We start from the raw sequence: 21,883 nt of genomic DNA, 5'->3' as shown, positions 1-21,883 counted from the left end.
AGCAGTTCGGCAAGTATGCGGCGAATTGATCCCTTCCCGTCCCTTAAATTACCGCAACCTAATCACCCTTCCCGACGATATCCTATCCGACATCCAATATAAAAAGACCCTCAGGCGGAGATTATTTAGGAATAGATACTCTCCGCAATCCTCTCACCGAAATCCGCGAACTGGACAAGTCCATCCGCGAACGAATCCTCACCCTATACATCCAATATCTCCACAACCGCCTCTCCAACAGTGAACTGAACCCTGGTACATACAGGGAACTCAGGAGGACCTGCCCGCGTTTGGGCAAATCAGTCGAATAAAACGCCATCCTACCACAAAACATCCCACCCACAGAAAAAGTGAACGTCCTCGCGGACCACTTCCTACAAGCACACCACTGCACCCTTCACTTCCGTGAATCAAGTTTCGATAACGAGGTAAACGGAAAGATCTCCCAATTTCTAGCCCACCCTTCCTACCTCATTCCCCAACCCACACAAAATCACTTCACGCATACCCTCACCGACCCAAGTCAGCGAGAGAATATCCTCCCCATTCACTTTGTCAGTCCAGACTCCCTCAGGGTGGCCATCGCCGCCTCCAAAAACAAGAAATCAGTTGGGCTTGACAAAATCCTCTCCATCGTCCTCAAGAAATGCGCCCCAAGTATTGCCCCCATTATATCCTCCATCATCAACCACAGATTGGAAGAGTGCTCGAATTGTTCCTATTCCCAAAAAAAAAACCAAAATCCACTAAATCCCGATAGCTACAGGCCTATCTCAATCTTCTCATCCTCCGCCAAGATTTTCGAGCGGACCATAAAACTTATCATCGACGAGCACTGTGACTCCAACCATTCAATCCCATAATTCCAATTCGCCAACCGCCCCAAACACTCAGTCGAGCATGTACTACTCGTGCTCAAATTGGATGTCCTCCTTGGCCTCAACCGGAACGCACCGACCGACATAAAGAAAGCATTCGACTCCGTATGGCAATACGGACTCGCATACAAATTTTCCGAAGTCCTCCAGTTCCATTCGTACCTGTGCAAGCTAATTCTTAACTTTCTTAATGGGCGGAAATCCCAAGTCCAACTCCGTGAACACCTCTCCTCCCCATATTCTAGCCCGGCATCCCTCAGGGGTCAGTCCTCTCCACTACCCTCTTTTCCCTGTTCACCGCAGACCTTCCCAAACCAACTCCACACCCAAATCCAATTCAAATCCTCCAATACGCGGATGATCTTATCCTTTACACCACCACCAGAAAAATCCCTGCCGGTGAAGCCCGCCTGAATTCCTATTTCGACGAGCTCTACCGGTATTTCACCCGCTGGAAATTGTCCCTAAACCCACAAAAATGTGAAACCATCGTATTTCGTGGTACCGCGAGGATGACACCGAAAATGAGGAACGACATTTCAACTCTATCCCTGAAGATCCACAACAACACCATCCCAACCGTCAAAGAAGTCACCTACCTTGGGGTGTCAATCAATTCCCGCCTATCCCACGTCGTCCACGTGTTAAGGTAGTACATAAGTTAGGTTAATTTAGACGTGTAATTTTATAGGTTAAATAAAAATTGTTGTTTTTGGCAAAATTGTTGTTTTTAGCTGTTGTTACACACCCCCATGATAGCCAGGCTTGGTTTTGCACCATGACATGTATTTAAATTCGCTAAAGCCTGCGAACACCATAGGCGGGAAGCCATTGAATAGGCAACTTAAGGGGATAGTACAATGGGCCTAACAATGGCCTGAGTGCTCGGAGCTGCGGCTCCCCCCAGTAAACTACACCAGAGAAATATAGTTTTTGCTTTACTGAAGGCATTTTTTGTAGATAAATTGTAAATGAATCCATTTCCAAAGATATTCAAAATAGTAACATAAGTGACATATCTCTTTCCAAGTAAAGCTTTAAATGTTGAAATAATTGGGTTATTTATGGTTTGCTATTATTTTATAAACTGAAAACGCGCGTCCTGCACGAATAATTTGAAGTTGGGGATAGTTCAAAACCATCCCCTGTTTATTATACAAACATTTTTCTTTTGTAATTTGACCTAATCATGAATTCAGATAATCGAGTTTGGCAGCTAGTATAGCTTACTAATTTAAGCCAAGTGTTTTTTATCAAATATAAATCGTTCTTTCCACTTTATAAATTTGTATTGCAATCAATTATTATTTTTTTAACAAATATATGTCGTCATCGTACTGTCGAATTGATTTTTTTTATTATTTTTATTTTAATATTTCGGATCAGATGAATGGTTTGCTAGAATAATAATATTTCATAAACTATTATTCTTCGATTGTTTGGTGATAGTTTTCAGCGTATCTTGGTTGACTCCATTTTCTAGCCGTTTTGTGAGTACCGAATTGTTAGGACTGACATTTTATTGTGTTATTTATTTCGCTTATTTCATAGTACGATATATTGCTGAACAGTTTTCTAAAAATGCGCGTAATAATTTTGCGTCTGCCTTAACCATTTGAATGTGAACTTGAAATTAGTACTATTTGGACTGCCAGTGCTGTTTTAAAAATTGTGAGAGTTTTCTTACTCAGCAGTTTTCCATATTTGTTTTTTTTTTTTTGTTTAAATGAAATGTGATGTTTTAAAGCATTTCTAACAATTTTGTTTATGTTAATGCTATCATTATAATTGAAATATTTTCCTAGTTGATGTTATGTTCGAACGTTGATATTTGTAGTTTGAATTCGTGTCTGCGGTTGGTGCCGTACATGTTCTTCATTTTATTTTATTTTATTTTATTTTTTATTTTTTTTTAAAGACTTAATAAATTCGTTTAATTATTGTGATGATAATTAAACAAATAACAGGATATATAATACGTTTGATATAGCCTTGTGGTTGTTACGACACAATAAAATGCGGTGCCGAAAATAAAACAGCAAGTGTCGCAATTATTGTGAATAGCGTGAAAATTATAAGGCACAAACGGTCAACTACCATTGCAGCGAATTTCCAATCACGTGTTACGTCGCTGTGTTCATCTTCCTTTTTTAGCTGAAATTAAATTTTATTAAAATTAATTTAAGTTGAATTTTTATTATGAACTCCTGATCAGATAATTTGAGTGAAGCCAGATTTATTTTCGATTTTTATTAAAAATAATATCGCACTGTAAACACTGACGTATACAATGAGTTGCATCATTCCACGTCAAATTTAAGGGGGTTCCCTATACATGCAAAAGGGGGTTCTATTTTTTTCACCGAATATAGTCATGTGGGGTATCAAATGAAAGGTCTCGGTTAGTACTTTCCGTAGCCGGTTTTAGTTTTCACATTTGTTTGAAAGGTGGGCAGTGCGGGAGGTCCAAATTATGATTTCTTTCAAGGACCCATACCCAGAAGCTACCCAGCCAATCTGAAAAAAATCAAGGAGCGTTTCCTGCTGTGTCGATCTTGCATCCACACGGATACTCGAGCTTCGCAACGTGAATTGAATTCGTGTGATCATTTGTTTTGTTGGAGTAAAAATTCTCGTTTGATTTCAATCCTTCGGACTTTCTTTCCCATGGTACACAGCCTCGAGTTGTGCTCCCAATATCAATATGAAGAAAAATCCCAACCCTGCGTCCCATATCGATCGGCGAGTTGACTATAGAGCTAAAACCAGCGATTAAATACCTTGGTTTAATGCTCGACTCGAAGATGAGCTTCTTCGAGCAAATCAAAGCGGCAGCGGACAGGGCTACAACTGGAGTCGCGGCCTTGAGTCGGCTAATGTCGGGGGCCCTATATCAACTAGGAGACGTCTTTTTCATGGGAGCAACGCAGTCGGTTCTTCTCTATGATGCCGAGGTATGGGCTGATACCTTTGACAAGGAGGTGCATCGTAAACGCCTCGCTCAAGTGCAGAGGCGGAGAGCTTTGCGAGTGGCGTCTGCTTATCGCACCGTCTCCGAACCGGCTGTGATGGTGGTCGCGGGAGTGATCCCCGTTGCCCTCCTTGTCAAGGGGCGCAAAGTTATCTACCGCCGTAAGGGCGAAAACTTAAGAGAGGTGGTTACCCGTGAAGAACGTCAACGCACCCTTAGTGAGTGGCAACTTTCTTGACAAAATGAGCCAAGGGGCAAGTGAACTGCGCGGCTCATCGACAAATTAGACCCATGGTTGAACAGAACGCACGGTGAGATTGATTACTTCCTTAGCCAACTTCTAAGTGGGCATGGAGGTTTTCAGTCTTACCTGCACAGGGTTGGGAAGGCGCGATCGCCTGATTGTGTGTTCTGCAATGGAGTGGCGGACGACGCTGAACACACCTTTTTCTCTTGCGAGAGGTGGGACGGCCTCCGCCAGCAGCTTTATGCAGACGCAGGGGAGCTCTCTCCAGACAACATTGTCAGAGAGATGCTGAAGAGCGCTGGCAGCTGGAATCGTATTGCGCATTATGTTCGGGCTCTTTTTATTACGAAGAAGATTGAACTCGACCGGCGGAGAGATCGGACGGTAAGGGGTTCCCTGAACTAACAACAACTCCCTTCCTCCCTTCTCCTCCGGTTGGTGAAAGGAATTCCCTGACTTGAAGGCTCTTAAAGCCGGGAAAGCGGGAGGGCTAGAGCGAAGTAATATGTCAAACGTATCCATGCTAGTTCTCTGATGACAGGGAGGTGTTTAGTTGGTAGTCTGCTAGCGTGCTATTGCGGGAGTCCAACACTCTGTGTGTCTACGAATTCACCTACCCTACTAAATAAAAAAAAAATATCAATCATAAATTAACTCAACTGCAATTAGCAAAGTGATGACCCCGTCTATTGTTTACATTCGCGACATTGGTGCGCAGTGGCCGGCATTTTGCCTGTGGTTCGCCGTTTTCGGAGTCCTTCGCGTGTTTCTTTCCTCACACCCTTATACATGTGCTGTTGCGCTCCGTTGGTCAAATGGCAGGACCTCCTACCGCAGCAAGCTTGCAGAATGCTGCCCCTCAACAAGAACCAAACGGTGGACGAATTTGCAGCCGTTGCCGATGAGATGCATCAGATCAGCCTGGGTGTCTGCGTTACGTACACAACAGGGCTCCATCATCAGTGCAGTCGTTCGGCAACTCTGGGACTGGACCCCAGGACAGGGTATTGCTGATACCACAGCAAACATGGCACCCTGAGTATACGCTGCAGGAAGACCTGCAGTTTCCCTGTGCGAAACTCTGCCTGTTCCCAGGGAAATTAGAGTTGCCATTTGAAAAACAGCTCTACGTCTCCGATCGTAGCACCAAGATACGATTTCTAGTTGACTCAGGCTATGCCCTCTCCATCATCTCGAAGCGGTACGCAGTTTAACCGTTTCGAAAGCAGAGTCTGGCATTGCAAGCCCCACTCAATTTCGACCTTTGGAACACAGCAGCTTATCCTCGATGTCGGGCTATGCCGGCCCTTCCGCTGGCTGTTCACCTTCGTCGACGTGCAGAAGGCCGTTTTGGGAGTTGATGCTCTCTGTCATCACAGGCTTCTTATTGACATGCGCCAAGGACGTTCCCTGGACGGGATTACCAATCTCTCCACGGCCTGTACTATCGCCCGCTTCCGGGCGTGCACACCATCAGCGCCGTACTCACACCATTACTTCCCGACGGCCCCCTCGGCGATGCATATTCCAACATTTTCACTAAGTTCATCAATGCCACCGTCCCATCTGGGGAGCTGGCCTCGATCGCTGACCTGCCGACACATCACCAAATTGCCACTAGGGTACCACTGGCATTTTCGCGACCACGTCGGCTCGCTGAAGAACGCGTTATCTGACCGTTGTCAAGTCCATGGGCTACCCGCCTTCCCCTTGAACCCAAGGGCCCCGGCAAGTGGCGTGTCACAGGCAACTATTGCCAGCTTAACGCGCATACTCGACCAGATTGTTACCCGCTGACCCTGCAGGACGTCAGTGATTCGGTTTTCATGGTTATTGACCTAGAGAAAGCCTTCTAACAGATCTCGATGGTCCCACATGGCAGCTGTAAGACCGCGATCACTACGCCCTTCGGCTTTTGGGTTTCTTAGCATGCCGCTGGTATTAAAGAACGCCATGCAACTTATGCAGCGCATCATGACCCCCTCTTCAGAAAGCTCCCTTGCGTTCGGGCCTACCAGGACGATATATTAGTCTTTTCGGACGTGACAATCAGCTTGAACGTCAACTGGGCCAGCTTTTCGAAACGCTACGCTAAGCTAAGCTCCGGACTAACTGGGGCAAGTGCCAAGTCGGTCTCCCAGAGGTCCTGTTCGCCAGATTTTTCGTCAACAGGGAAGGCTTTCGACCACCACCACCGAAACGCGTGCTATCATCGAGTTCCCGGAACCGACCGACTTATCGCAGCTTAGGCGCTTCCTCGGGATGATCAATTATTACCGGCGTTGCATCCGACACGCCGCCCAGTGCCGGGCACCACTCTCTGAAAACCAAATGGTCCAAGGTAAACTGGATACCGGACGACGACGCCGTTTTCGAACGTTGTAAAAGAGGCATAGTATCTGGAGCAACCACGACCTTCCTTGGGCCTTCCCAACCGCTGGCTCTACGGACCGATGCCGCGAACACTGTCCTCGGCGCGGTATTCGATCAGCAACGACCTAACGAATACTGGATTACCTGGGTTTCTTTTCGAGGATATTATCGGACACCGAGCGGCGGTCCTCAACGTACGACCACGAGCTCTTTGCAGTCTTCACGGCCATCAAACACTTTCAGCGCATTCTCGAAGGCTGGAATTTCGTCATTCGTACCGATTCCGCTCACTTTCGCTCTGACAAAACTTCGCCCAGGCAGCCAATTGACTCACGTGTTGAGACTGCCTATATGGCCACAGCGATATCTGCGAGTAACATCAGCGAGGTCCACGCCAAGGACATTCAGCTTTCTCACTACCTCGCTTCAAATTGCACCGTCTTAATCTTGACGGCGACCAGGCCTAATATGCGGCCTACCCGAGCGGATGCGCCATCGTCAAAAGTGCAGCGCTTAAATTCTTTTAGCCCGGTCTCCATAAGGATGTCCTTCGCTGGGTCAAACAATGCTTTCCGTGTCAGCTTTCGAAGGTTCATCGTCACAATCGCGCCGAACTGGCCAATTTCCGAATTCCGGATGAGCGCTTTCACCACATCCATCTAGATCTGGATCTTGCACCGTTTAAGATCCTAGTCCCACCAACCGATCCAAAGCCACACACGAAAGATTGAAAGCGTTTGAAATAATTAAGACTTGTTTTTTTCTATTCGCTAGTGATATTTATTGTGGTTGCCAATACCGGTATTTCGGGAACCACTTGTTCCCTTTATCGGTGTTAAGAAGTGCCTTCACGGTTTTGAATTTGAATAAACTTTTTTCCCCGGTATCCCAAATCAATGTCCCGGTTCTGTTCGAATGATGTCCACTGCCCTCCTTCGAAGGCTAGGTATCCAACATGTTCTGTTTTACACACCAGAATTGAAAGCTACTTTAAGGCAGCCTCATCAGTACACTCCAAATGGAGGAGCCTATTTCGAAAACCTTGAAATTTCAGCCCAGGTTTTCACATTTTTTTGCAGACATTCTTGGAGAATGGAAAATTGTCTTTCTGAGATTTTCACATCCTTAGAGGAAACTCTCACGCTGTGGCAATAAACGGGGCTGGAGGTTGCGTATACCTCCTCTTCTCTCTGTGCTTGTGTTAGTATTCCTATGCGAGGGCGCTATCCCGAGAAGTGATCAAATTAGCAAGAAAGAGCTCAACAAAGCTGGTCTGTTGAGGTCTTTCTGGCTAATTTGATCACTTCTCGGGATACTGCCATTAGTCCCGCGGAAAACGTAGAAGTAGCCCCTAGTATGGAACACTAGAAAACGTTGCACGCAATAGATGTCCTCAGGCCTGATAAGAAGGGCGGGTAGGAGCGAGGTTTCTTTTTAAATTAGGTATATTGCAAAAAGAAGGACATCCGGGACAGCTCTAAATGCATTACCCAATTTGCAGCCAGATCCCCGTACATCCGTTTGGTAAAAAAACTGGGGTTAACCAAAAGAATGCGTGACAAGATATACTGGGGCCTTCTACACCGATGACTCAAAAGCAGAGGGTTTTGGAGTAGCAGCCTAGCTTTCGAATAAAAATGGGGTTTTTCCCTTGGGATAGTATGCGTAATGTAGGCATCCTAAGGGCGACGGTTTGGATGATTGATGAGTTGTTAACAGACAGTTAAGTCCTGGTGGTTTAACGTGAGTACCTACCGAGTTGAGTTAACCCCACGGTCTTCATAAGACCTTAAGTACCGCTGAGATAAGCACAACGGTACCAGTCTATACTGAGTACATGGCGTAGTATTCATACAGGTAGATGCAAGACCAACATAAATCTTTACCGAACTATGTCATACGGCACCCGTGTTCGTGGTTCAGCAGCCTTTGTCCAGTTCAGATGTAGTGGATTTAATATGAACGGCAGGCAGAGAAAGTGTAGGAGTACATTAAGGGCATAGAAGAATTCCGATATTTCGTATCCCGATTATTCATATTTTTGGCTAATTATCTGCCCTAGCCGGAGACCCCATTCCTCATGAAGACCTTCTTGCAAGTGGAGAAGTCTATACCCCTCAGTTGCGTGTTTAGTCTCCAATTTCCAGGATCCAGATCCCTAACAATAATTCATATTGGTGGAAAGTGCCAATGCGAGTATCTTTGCTTTAGTGCTAAATAGCATCAACTCCGTTTTAGGTGGATTCATTCCGAGTCCGCATCTTGCAGTCCACAGGCTCATCTATCTTGATGCGTCCTCCATAATCTGCAAAACTGAGGGAAACATTCGTGACAACAATATCACCAAAATCTCAGTATACGTCGCTACTTCTATCCAGTATCCGCGTAATTTCATCCATTACTATGAACCAGTTCAGTGATGAGGTGTCGTACCCTGTGGCGTCTCTTTACTCACAGCTCTGGTCAAGTTGGATTATCCTGGTCCTTTGCTTAGTGAATATCCATTGCATCCTATTGTGGTTAAGACTCCTTACTCTCATTCATATTGTTGAAGGCAGCTAACATATATTGCTTGTAGCGTAGCGACGCTCAACCGTGCTAATTACCTCTGAAGGGTGATCTCTGTCAACTTTGGGGTAAGTGTGCTGAGATTTGCAGAGGGATGATCGTTTCTAAGTGGAATTCCAGAATGAATTCTAGGGTGTTCTATATGACAGAAGTTAGGCTGATTGATTGAAAGTTCTTCGCTCCAGGTGTGCACTATATATCTCATCGAAACAGAGCCCCCGCAAATCTCTGCAAGTCACGGAACAACTCTTTCTTGCTGTTTCTGTAGTATAACTACGCAGTCTACATATGGAGATTTATATTCAGAGAAGCTGTTCATAGCTGAACAGATTTTATCGCCGGTTATGACCACCAACTGGCGTCCTGACTCACAGTCCTCCTGGCTTCGCGGTCGAAAACGGCCAAGTGGGGAGAGCTATCTCAAAAACCTAAAAAAATGTCGAAATTGACCGTGAAGGTCGGCCCACAAAACTTGAAGCTCCATTCTCTGTGCTAGCCAGGCTTGGGAATGTGGGGGGAGGGGGTGGGGTCTACTGAGCACTTCGATCCTCCACGTGTCATTGCACAAAATTCACGTGTCTGCTCCGGTGCGTGGATCCTGAAAAATAAACCAAATACGGGGATTCGCGTGCACCTATCGAGTTTTGCAGGGATAAAGAGGAGTAGGGGGAAAAGGGATCTTCATATCAAAAGGAAAATAGTTCAGATTCATCTCCATATGCAACTCACAAATGATCAGACTCCAGAGGGGGGAAGGGGACACATATTCACCCCTCGGCTCCGCAAAAGACCAAAAACGTTCTCTCCCCTTTTTCAGACTTGGTGGGTTCGCCTTCTTTGACAGCGGATACCTGTCTCCCAACCCGGAATGGCGGAACGTCTATTTGTATTTCGCCATAATTAGTACCCGTGCAAAAGGTTACAAAAAAAAACACCAACTCACTTTCGCCCTTAGGGAATTGTTCCCGGAAAATTTGGATCAGAGACGTGTAGGCGGATCACGAGCAAAAACAAACCACAAATTCCAAAATGCTGTATAAAATTATAACATCATAATAACATACAGTATATCATCGGCTTCGAAAGATTTTATATTCACTATAAATTTAAATCTATCCAGTCGTTTCACTATTCTTTTCTCCTCGAATCATTAAACTCAAATAACGTGTCCAGCTTATCAGCTGTCCCCTCAATTAGCCGGTCACCGGTTCCGCTAATTTCGTTCAATAATGCATTTTATTGACCCCAACCAGATGTGAATAGAATCAAATTAGCTTTGATTGGATTAAAGCTAAATTCGCATCGTGCAGTCCACAGGTTCCCCCTTTTCAATGCTGTCATTCCGCTGATAACGGTGGGAAACACACCTGATACTTATATTACTGCAACATGAGAACTGAGATCATCTTAACTAAATGAGTGCACACCGAAACATAATATTATATTACATTTCAGATTGAGTGAGCTCTGGTACCTATTACGAAAGAGAATCTCTTACACTTGAAGGTCCTTGCTTCCGGCCCTTCCACATCTGTATTATATGTTTGAATTTATAGACGGTACGAGAAATGAATAGATGATTGTTTTCGGTTAAAACCAGTTGCAATTTATGTTCAAACACTAGATATTCCGAAATAGTACGACTACTCCACAGAATGGGCTGTTCCACAAATGTTGATTGGGAGTGCATATACAATATCAACTCCCGCGTAGATACCTTCCTACATTTTCAGAACTATACGTGCCCATATTGAGTTATGAGAAAAATTACCTGGTCTGTAATCCAGCGAAGTTCCTTAAGGATGAGAGCTAATTCGTATTCAGCGGACGAGCTTAGACAAGTGTGAGAAATAGCTTCGTGCATTCTTCCATCACCAACTGGTCCTACACTTCCTTCATCAGCTTGCCTGTAACAAACAATAAGGATATATGGTGACTGAATATTTTGGCATCATTTGTATGCATGTACTTTTCAGAACATGTTTGAATTCAAATTATCTGAGTTGAATGAAATTCAAGTTTTTTTTATATATAATATAGTTGTATGTATATGCACAAAAAATTTTATATAATAACACAGTGAATGCAGGGTCATAGGGAAGAAATCCGGGTCCGGTATGAAAATTATGATACCGGAAATTTTGCTGTAAATCGCGCTAATATTAGCAAAATTGTAGTATCTCAAAATTAGACCTTCTGTTGGAATTTTTTTCCCCTCAAAACAACATGATTGATGGTATCATGTTAGCAATTTACAGGGTGCTGTTCTGAGATTTCAGTGCCGAAAATACTTATCATCATGTAAACTACTGACTTTTTTTGGAAGTGGGTTTGTTGAATGCATTTACGTACTGAGTGTTGGACTCCCGCAACAGTATGTCGTCGGGCTACCAACTAAACACCTCGCTGTTATCCGAGAACTAGCCTGGAACCGTTTGACACATTACTGCAGGCTAGCCCTCACGAAGCCTTCAGGCCGGGAAATTTCTGTCACCAACAGGAGGGCAGAGGAGGAAGGGAGTTGTTAGTTTAGGGAATCCCTTGCCATCCGGTTAATTCGCCGGTTAAACTCAATCTTCTTCACAGCAAAAATAGCCCGAACATAGTGTGTAACACGGCTCCTTCTACTAGCGCTTTTCAGCATCTCTCTGACAATATTGTCCGGAGGGAGCTTCTCTGTGTTTGCATAAAGTTGCTTACGAAAGCCATCCCACCTTTCACAATAAAATAAGAAGTTGTTCGGCGTCGTGCAACCCTCCAAACAGAAAATCGTGCCTTAAATTGTCGATGAGCCGGGTAGTCTAGCTGCCCATTGGTTCATTTTGCCAAGAGAGTTGCCAGTCGGTAAGTGTGCGCTGACGTTCATCATCGGCAACCACCTCTCTTAAATCTTCACTCTTGCGGCTATAGATAGCTTTATGGTCCTTAGCAAGAACGACAGCGGGGATCACTGCCGCGATCACTATCACAGCTGGTTCCGAGACAGTGCGGTACGCAGATGCCACTTGTAAAGCTCTCCGTCTCTGAACTTGAGCAAGGTGCTTACGAACCACCTCCTTGTTAAGGGTGTCTGCCTATACCTAAGCACTGTAGAGCAAAACGGATTGCGTTGCTCCCATAAGAAGGCGTTTCCTAGTAGATATAGGGCCCCCAACATTGGCCATTAGCCGACTCAAGGCCGATACTCCAGCTGCAGCCTTGTCCGCTGCTGCCTTGATTTGCTCAAAGAAACTCATCTTCGAGTGGAGCATTAAACCGAGGTATTTAACAGCTGGTTTTGACTCTATAGCCAAACTGCTGAATTTGCTTATTATGTTACAGCTAACATGACAGTTGACTACGTTGAGTGCATTCTCTCATTAATGGTATAAATTATGGCGCAGTTCAAAAAATTTGAACATTAAGTTCAATAATACTTACTCGTTTCGTTGAGGGAATGACATCAATATTAGCAATGACCCACCTTCCTTTGATCCGGAAGCCGGGATTAATCAAAACGTCAACTAACAGATTTTGTGTCAAACTAAGGAGCATTGCGCTAACAGATTTGAACGCAGCCTATTGACGCATATGAAGCCAGCTGTCCGGCCAAGACAGTCATGGTGGGCCATGGTGGAACAAGAACCTAGCCAGAATGAGAACAGAGGTACGAAAACTCTTTAACCGGGCAAAACAAACCGCGGACTGGCGGAGGTATAAAAATGCACTGACTGCGTATAGCAACGCGATCAGGGAAGCGAAACGGAACAGCTTTAGGCAATTCTGGGAAGGGATTGAACAGATCACAGAAGCAACCCGGCTGTACAAGGCTGTAGCCAAAGACGGGGGAATATCCTCTGTCTGCTTGAAAAAGGAAGATGGGACATTCACCGAAAATGAGGAGGACAGGGTACACCTGCTTCTCAGAACTCGTTTCCTGGGGTCCTACCCCTCGGTGGCAGGCGACAACAATCTGCCTGACACCCCAACAACGAATAAAAGGGGAAGGAAGGAGAGCTGGAAACTAGCAAAAGAGGTATGCTCAGAAGCTAGGCTGAGATGGGCAGTGGGAAGTTTTAAACCACGGAAATCTCCCGGAGTAGATGACATTTTCCCAGCACTTATCCAGAGAGGCCTAGCAATCATCTTAGAGTCTCTTCTGAGGGTGGTAAGGGGGAGCATAGCACTGGGTTACATACCAAGGGCATGGAGACGGGCAAAAGTGGTCTTTATTCCGAAAGCGGGTAAAAAGGATCCTTTTCACCCTAAGTCTTTCAGACCAATCTGCCTAACATCGTTCGTACTCAAAACGGTGGAGAAGGTCATAGACAACTATATTAGAACTAACCTTCTAAAGCGTAATCCCCTACATCACTGTCAACACGCTTACTGGGCAGGACGGTCAACTGAAACTGCTCTGTATCAGCTGACAGAGGTACTAAGGGACGCCATAGAAACAAAAGAAATTGCACTGTCTGCGTTTTTGGATATCAAAGGAGCATTCGACAACACATCGCACACAGAGATACAGGATGCCCTGAGCCGCAAAGGAGTGGGAAACACCCTGGCACTCTGGATGGGCAAAATGCTTCACAGGGTGGAATACTATCGCCGCTGATGTGGAGTATGGTAGTGGATGAACTCCTGGACGTGTTAACTAATACTGGAATACAAGTCCAGGGCTACGCGGACGACATTGTTCTAATCTGTAGGGGCAAATATGAAGATACCCTATGTGATAGAATCCAAACTGGATTAAGGGTTACTAGTGCCTGGTGTTGGAAGGTGGGACTGTGGATCAACCCAACCAAAACCACCATAGTACCATTCACTAGGAGGCGTAAGCTTGATCACCTGAGAGCCATAAGATTACATGACATGGAGGTGAAACGAGAAACAGTGGTCAAATATTTGGGAATTACGCTAGACCAAAAATTACTCTGGAAAACGCATGTCGGAAATATTTGTCGGAAAGGCACGAGGGCTCTGATGACTTGTAGATCCATAGCAGGAAAAAAATGGGGTTCCAGCCCGAAGATACTACTTTGGATATATACTGCAATAGTAAGGCCAATGATTACCTATGGAGCGGTAATTTGGGCAGAAAGAATCCAACTCAGCACACAAGCCAGGGAATTACATAAGCTCCAAAGGCTGATTTGCATGTGTATCAGTGGGGCAATGAGGACATGCTCAACGGCATTCCTGGAGGTCCTTCTGGGATTAACCCCTCTCCATCTGCATATACAGATGCAGGCAAGGAGGGCAATATTTACGATGGTCGTGAGTATCAGTGAGGCGGGGAGCTGTCTAAACCGAAGGAAGATTGGTTTTATTTCTAGGCGGTACCCCGAATTACTGATACTAAGGGATAAGATGACAACGAGGTTTTACGTCGATAAGAACTTTGAAAAACGTTGGAACAAGGTAAACTGGGAGAGCGTGGGTGTCACATACGGCTTGAACCAGCAACTGATTACTTGGTACACTGACGGATCCCTCACAACAGAGGGAGCGGGTGCCGGTATCATTGGTCCAAGGAAAATGTACCCTGTGCCAATGGGCAGGTACACTAGCATATTCCAGGTGGAAAGATACGCCATAGACAAATGTGCCTCCTTTAATCTGCAAGCAGCGGTCAAGGCTCTTAGTTTCAACCAGGTGAACTCTAAACTGGTGTGGGAATGCCATGAGAGACTGAATATATTCGACTCGTCCAACAAGGTCTGGATACTTCGGGTTCCGGGCCATGCTGGGTTAGAAGGCAACGAGGCAGCGGACGAACTAGCCAAGAAGGGAGCAGTGATGCCTTTACACGGGCCAGAATCTTTCTGTGGAATCGGAAACGGTTTCACGGTTGAGTGAACTATACTAGTCGGGCCTACCAGGGATGGAGCAGTCCAGCGAGCTTATTGGGGGATACTATCCCATGCGCACAAAGGATTGCTTAAGCCTCACCAAAAAGAACCTCCGGATCATAGTGGGAATTCTCACTGGTCATTGTCGGCTGAACTATCACCTAAGGAAGCGGGTTTTATGAGGAATATGACGAAACCTCTATGCACGTCCTGGGACAGTGCCCGGCACTTATGCAAAGTAGGTTGAGGCATCTGGGACAACACTTAATACCAGATACAAAGCTGAAAGATCTGGAAGTATGGAACATACTAAAGTTCCTGATGGTTATAGGCCTGCTTAAAGGGGCGTTGGCTGACATGGGTGTCCCCGGATACTTAGCGATTTTGGTGGAAAACTACCTCTCAGAGAGGACTCTCTGGTACGGGACGGATGAGGGCCCCAAAGAGTACATTGTCACGGCCGGGGTACCATAGGGATCGGTACTTGGTCCCCTGTTGTGGAATATCATGTATAATGAGGTGCTTGCTCTTCCCGTCCCAGAGGGCACTACGATTGTCGGCTTTGCTGATGACCTAGCTGTGGTTGTTGCAGCAAAACACCACCCATGTCGAGGTTTACGCAACGGAAACAGTGAGAGCGGTAAAGTCCTGGCTAGAAAAGGCCGGGCTGACCTTGGCGGACGCGAAAACGGCAGCGGCCTTAATAACGAACCGCAGAAAAAATAACACTGTGAAAGTGGAGGTTGGTGGACATACGGTCGTATCAAAGCCGGCTATTAAATACCTGCTGGTAATAATTGACACCAAATTGAGTTTTAGGGAAAACCTAGAGTATGCATGCCAAAGGGCAGCCAGTGCCACCACGGCACTTGCAAAAATGTTGCCAAATATTGGTGGACCGAAACATTGCCGGAGGTTGGTGCTAGCCAGAGTCGTGCGCTCCATCCTGCTCTATTCGTCGCCTGTGTGGGCAGAGGCGCTTGAAAACTCTCAGAGACGGAAGCAGGTGAACTCGGTTTACCGGCGGATGGCTTTGAGGGTTTGCAGTGCTTTTAGAACCACATCAGATGAGGCAGTATTGGTGGTGGCAGGCATGATCCCGGTTGACATTCTGGCCAAAGAAATGAGTGTCCTGTACAATGCAAGACGTATAGAGGGGCATGTACAGCGTAGAAATGCGGCAAGGTCAGAGTCGCTTGATCTCTGGCAACGCAGAGGGGACGAGTCTGCGAAAGGTCGGTGGACGCACAGGCTCATTCCCTACATTAGGATGTGGCTTGAGCGAAAACATGGGGAGACCAACTACCACATTACGCAGTTCCTCACGGGACACGGTGGTTGCTACAGGCAGTATCTGTACCGCTTTGGGTTGGATGATTCTCCGAACTGTCCCAGATGCGATGGCATACCGGAGGATGTGATGTTTCACTGCCCACGATTTGCGATGGAGAGAAGGAGCATAAACCAGGTGCTGGGCAGGAGCGGGAGCCCGGAGAGCTTGGTTACTGAGATGCTGGAGTCCGAGGAGAAGTGGCTTGCGGTCGGCTCCGCAATCATCCAAATGCAGGAGGAATTGCTGAAGAAACAAAGAAGGAGGAAAGCTGCAAATAGGAGAAGGATGAGTGCCTAAGAGCAAACCTACCCCGCGAAGTAATACCTTAATGGTGGTCCCGCGGGGCTGGGGTTGGAGAGACCGGGGGTGGTTTTTAGTGGGTGTGAATCGCCCTCTGTAGTTCCGGCGTTTGGGCGGCGGAGCTGCGGTGGACGTGTCTTTCTAAGATTTTCCACCTCCGTGTACGTACAAAAAAAAAAAAAAAAAATAGGTCTGTTTGAGATACTATTATCAATAGGTACACTATAACCAGTAAAATGGGCACATCTAGCTCAGATCTTCAAAGCCAGCCCGTAGCGCTCGGATCATGTCCCATCGACGGGTTTTCAGTATCGCAGTACTGGGAAACCATATGACTCGGATACATTGTGTGTTTCCGAGAAAACCCCCACATCGACTCCATAGACCATCTTTGATCCGTCGGTGAAGAATACTGTGTCATAGTCCTGCAACACGCCACGGGTCTTTCACTTTGCCTCGGTTGCAGAGCAGAGCAGAGCGGCAGCTATCCTCCCAAAAATTCAATACCGTCCGTCTCAATGATCGGGCTGTCGTCCAGCAGTGGGAACTCTTTTTTTCCTAGGCATATAGCATAAGCCTGAGAATAAAGATGAATACTTGGCGGCTACCATAAGTGTATCTACCTTTGATACAGATGAGATTTTCAGCCACTTCCTAAAAGTACGTAAACAGACCTGATTGACTATGTAAATGATTATGTTCATCGTTCATTTACATAGTCAATCAGGTCGAGGTGGCGAGAACTCGGTTGAGGCCTGCGAATCGGGGTTAGTGCGAGGCTCTGAAATCCCTTCATCATGGAAAAGTACGCTAAGTGCAGTGTGGCATATGCAAGACCTAAGATATATTTTTTGGTGGGAGAAGCAGAAGCCGCCACAAATAGCAATAGTCTCGCCAATGGATACCGCATTACAGGAGAGCTTGTAGGTGACCGTAACTCGATCTCGTGAGGGAGGATGACCAGTTGAAGAAATATTAAGACCATTTCACGACGATTGCGACCGTAATGTGGGACAGTGCGTGGGTTCAGATAACCACCTCATCTGCTTTTCATCGATTTTGAGAAAGCTTTCAACAGGGGGGTCGTTGTCACGCTATAACTCACATGGGGGCTTACGGTAACCATATAAGTGGGCTTTGATATCGCTTTGTACGGTAGAAGGATTTATGGTGATCATTATCATAAATTCTACACAATTCACTATTCCATAAGAATTGTTAACATTTCAAGCAATCGTAGCTAACAGCATCACTGAAGTTTAGGAGGAAGTGAATGTAATTAGGGAAACCAGCAGGTCCTGATGACGTTGCAGCTTAGCTGTTTCAATGCGGGCTGAAAGAAGAGACGGAGGACTGCTCATTATTAAGTGTCAAAACTGACGTTTGCCTAATTATTGAAGTTAAGCGTTGTTACAATTAGTTCATATTCAGATAGGGGACCAATTGAATATTTTTCAGGCCTTCGTTTTCGTTTTTGAGGAAGTTCTGAAGTTTAGTATTTTAAGGAACGGGATAGAATTGAAAATACACAAAACACCTAAGTTTGAAATTCTAGTCGCCATTTATAATTTCTCCAGGTACTGCCATACTGTGCCCATCCTAAATACCGAATTATTGGATTGGATGTCAATATTGCAGGCTCGAAACCACTTACTGCCTATGAATGCCCCAACGAAAGTGTTGATTTCTGCTAATGGGTATTTGTCTTTCATTGCTACCTCATTCAACTTTCTGTAATCGACACCGAATCACATGCTGCCATCCATCACCTTCGTTGGAACAACAAGAAAACTCCACATTATATTTAGGGAATACTCCACCAATTACTTCTTCAACAGATGTTGTGTCCTTCGAGTTTTTTTTGTCCTTTAGCTATTTGACTAGGTTGGGAATCATCGTCTACTTTGGTCGATGTTTCTTGTCACAAAGTAAACATTGTCCCTTTCTTCAATAATCTCTGTGAATTGTTCAGATTCGGAATTCTGATTGGGATCGGATTACTATCTTATTTTTCTTCTAATGTGTTTCTGATTATTACGTGATTCATTGGACTTCTGTGTTTGCCATCGATATGGAATATGGAGCATCTGCTACTTCGTTTCTTAGTTTCATCTACAACCTATTTATAGATTTGCTGGAACTATCTTTTGAAGAACAATCAAGACTTGAATTACATATAGAGAATGAGGTTTGATGACATGAATTTAAGGGTTGTAACTCCCTCAGATTCCTAAAGATTTAATTAATTAAAGTTCGGGATAACCTTGCGAAAAATCCTGGGAATAATGACACCGTTAGTCGCTTCCCCAAATGATGAGTTACTACATCGGTGGTAGTCTTCGCACGAATTCCTTTGCATAGTCCTTTCAGATGAGAAAAAAGCTCCTACGCTTAATGTTATCACGAGGCCCACTCTTCTTTTTAGATTGTCTATAGTCGATGCAAGTTGCGATACGGGGGACTATGTAGTTTCCAGTCTTTTAATTCTCTTTTATGCGGCCTCGGGTAGGTAGGTAGGTATCAGTGGCCACTCCGATGAGCACAATTAGCACTTTGGTGGGCCGTTTTGATGCCACAAACTCCTAAGACCGTGACTGTTGTTATGGGAGCAGGGAAGCAGAGTCCTGCCGGCTCGGATCTTCAGAGCCAGCCCGTAGCATTCACGAAGGAAAGTAGCTCTCCGACCCTGCAGCAAGAAATCTCTCTGAAGTCCCAAAAGAATGGTTTACCCAGTATCCGCAGCCTGACTTTAGCCAGAGCTGGGCAATCGCAGAGAAAGTGCATTATGCGGCCCCAGTAATCGTATGTAACCAAGCGTAGGCGGTTCGATCAGGCGAATTTAGGCCATCATTTTGTAGGAGTTATAAATTGGCGCTGCGGACTTCACCCCAAAAAATTTGCCAAGCTTTCAGATTGTTGTACAACCCTTTGTGACTGACATCTCCTAGTATATGATCATTCGAAATTGGGTCCCACGTTCGGCGTCGCTTGCAAAAAAAATAGGTGTGCGGGGACTTGTCAATGGGTGCCTTGTTGAAATTGGATTCAGGTGTAAAAGATGAATCGAAAGGCTTTGAGGGCGAAGATCACCACTGCTAATCTGCAGATCCTTCTCCCAGAAAATGTTCCTGGTCTTTTCCCGGGACTCGGGAGGGGCCTTAGAACCGTCAGGTAGGATGGAATCATGCTCTTTGTCGCTTATTTTTCTTTGGATTTACAAGGGACGCCTAGTAGAGTAATGGTGATTTGGAGCTCAAACTTTAATACAACATCTCTGTAAAACTGGAATCTTCAAGTATAACAGGAAACACAGCTATGCCAGCTATCCTTACGAATTGATTATGGGCATATATGAAGCAATAGTTAAGTGGGTAACACACTACACACTTTTCTTTTCGTGCTACCACCCCTCCGTTCCCAGGTTTGGCGACCCTATTTGCATCCAACTGCATCGGTTCGATCGCAGCGTCCCTCAATTCTTTACACATAATATTATTTTACCGTCAATGTCGATTGCCTCTTGCTATTTTTCCACGTTTTTTTGAGTAGCCTAATTCATCATCATCAACGGCGCAACAACCGGTATCTGGTCTAGGCCTGCCTTAATAAGGAACTCCAGACATCCCGGTTTTGCGCCGAGGTCCACCAATTCGATATCCCTAAAAGCTCTCTGGCGTCCTGACCTACACCATCACTCCATCTCAGGGTCAGCCTCGTCTTCTTTTTCTATCGTAGATATTGCCCTTATAGACTTTCCGGGCTGGATCCTTCTCATCCACACGGATTAAGTGACTCGCCCACCGTAACCTATTGAGCTGGATTTCATTCACAACTTGACGATCATGGCATCGCTTATAGATTTCGTCATTATGTAGGTTACGGAATCGTCTATCCTCATGTAGGGGGCAAAAATTCGTCAGAGGATTCTTCTCTCGGCCAAGAGTTCCCATTTTTTCTTCCCAAGAACCCAAGTCTCCGAGGAACACATGAGGACTGACAAGATCATAGTCTTGTACAGTAAGGGCTTTGACCCTATGGTGAGACGTTTCGAGCGGAACAGTCTTTGTAAGCTGAAATAGGCTCTGTTGGCTGACAACAACCGTGCGCGGATTTCATCATCGTAGCTGTTATCGGTTGTGATTTTCGACCCTAGATAGGAGAAATTGTCAACGGTCTCAAAGTTGTATTCTCCTATCCTTATTCTTCTTCGTGTTTGACCAGTGCGGTTTGATGTTGTTGGTTGATTCGTCTTCGGTGCTGACGTAGCCACCATATATTTTGTCATGCCTTCATTGATGTGCAGCCCAAGATCTCGCGCCGTGGGCCGCCTGCTTGATCTGGATGAAGGCAGTTTATACGTCTCGGGTGGTTCTTCCCATGATGTCGATATCGTCAGCATAGGCCAGTAGTTGGGTGGACTTAAAGAGGATCGTACCTCTTGCATTTATCTCAGCATCACGGATCACTTTCTCGAGGGCCAGGTTAAGGAGGACGCATGATAGGGCATCCCCTTGTTGTAGACCATTGTTGATGTCGAATGGTCTTGAGAGTGATCCTGCTGCTTTTATCTGGCCTCGCACATTGGTCAGGTTCAGCCTAGTCAGTCTTATTAATTTCGTCGGGATACCGAATTCTCTCATGGCCGTGTACAGTTTTACCCTGGCTATGCTATCATAGGCGGCTTTAAAGTCGATGAACAGATGGTGCAACTGTTGTCCATATTCCAATAGTTTTTCCATCGCTTGCCGCACAGAGAAAATCTGATCTGTTGCTGATTTGCCTGGAGTGAACCCTCTTTGGTATGGGCCAATGATGTTCTGGGCGTATGGGGCTATCCGGCCTAGCAAGATAGTGGAGAATATCTTATAGATGGTACTCAGCAATGTGCTGCACTGTGTGATATCTCCCTTTTTATGTATGAGACAGATAATGCCTCGTTGCCAATCGTCAGGCATTGATTCGCTGTCTCATACCTTGAGCACAAGTTGATGAACCACTTGGTGTAACTGGTCGCCTCCATATTTAACCAATTCGGCTGTAATTCCATCGGCTCCTGGCGACTTATGATTTTTAAGCCGATGAATTGCACGGACTGTTTTTCCTAAACTTGGTGGTGGCAGTATTTGTCCGTCGTCTTCAGTTGGCGGGACCTCCAACTCGCCGATGTTCTGGTTGTTCAGTAGCTCATCAAAGTACTCAACCCATCGCTCTAATATGCCCATTCTGTCGGAAATCAGATTTCCCTCTTTATCTCGGCAGGATGAGCATCGAGGTGTATAAAGCTTCATCCTGCTGACTTGTTGGTAAAACTTCCGCGCCTGATGCGGTTGCTCCCTGTACTTTTCTAGTTCACAGACTTGTTGGTTCTCCCAGGCT

The 21,883-nt window shown here is 45.6% G+C and overlaps 1 protein-coding gene across 2 annotated transcripts in view; it reads right to left on the bottom strand.

The window, feature by feature from the left end:
• Positions 1-1,880: 1,880 nt before the first annotated feature.
• The window catches only part of LOC119657913 (neuronal acetylcholine receptor subunit alpha-7), a 641,515-nt gene continuing 621,512 nt past the window's right edge, over positions 1,881-21,883 (bottom strand). For both annotated transcript variants that reach the window (XM_038065097.1, XM_038065099.1), the window contains 2 exons: positions 10,809-10,944; positions 1,881-3,032 (listed from right to left, as the gene is read on the bottom strand). In XM_038065097.1, coding sequence (XP_037921025.1) covers positions 2,880-3,032; positions 10,809-10,944 — 289 coding nt within the window. In that variant the 3' untranslated portion in view covers positions 1,881-2,879. The remainder of the gene's footprint in view (positions 3,033-10,808; positions 10,945-21,883) is intronic.

This window comes from Hermetia illucens, chromosome 5 (genome assembly GCF_905115235.1).
Source record: "Hermetia illucens chromosome 5, iHerIll2.2.curated.20191125, whole genome shotgun sequence".
NCBI lineage: Eukaryota > Metazoa > Arthropoda > Insecta > Diptera > Stratiomyidae > Hermetia > Hermetia illucens.
Note: the sequence above shows the minus strand (reverse complement) of the source record. Positions and strands in the feature narration are given on the sequence as shown.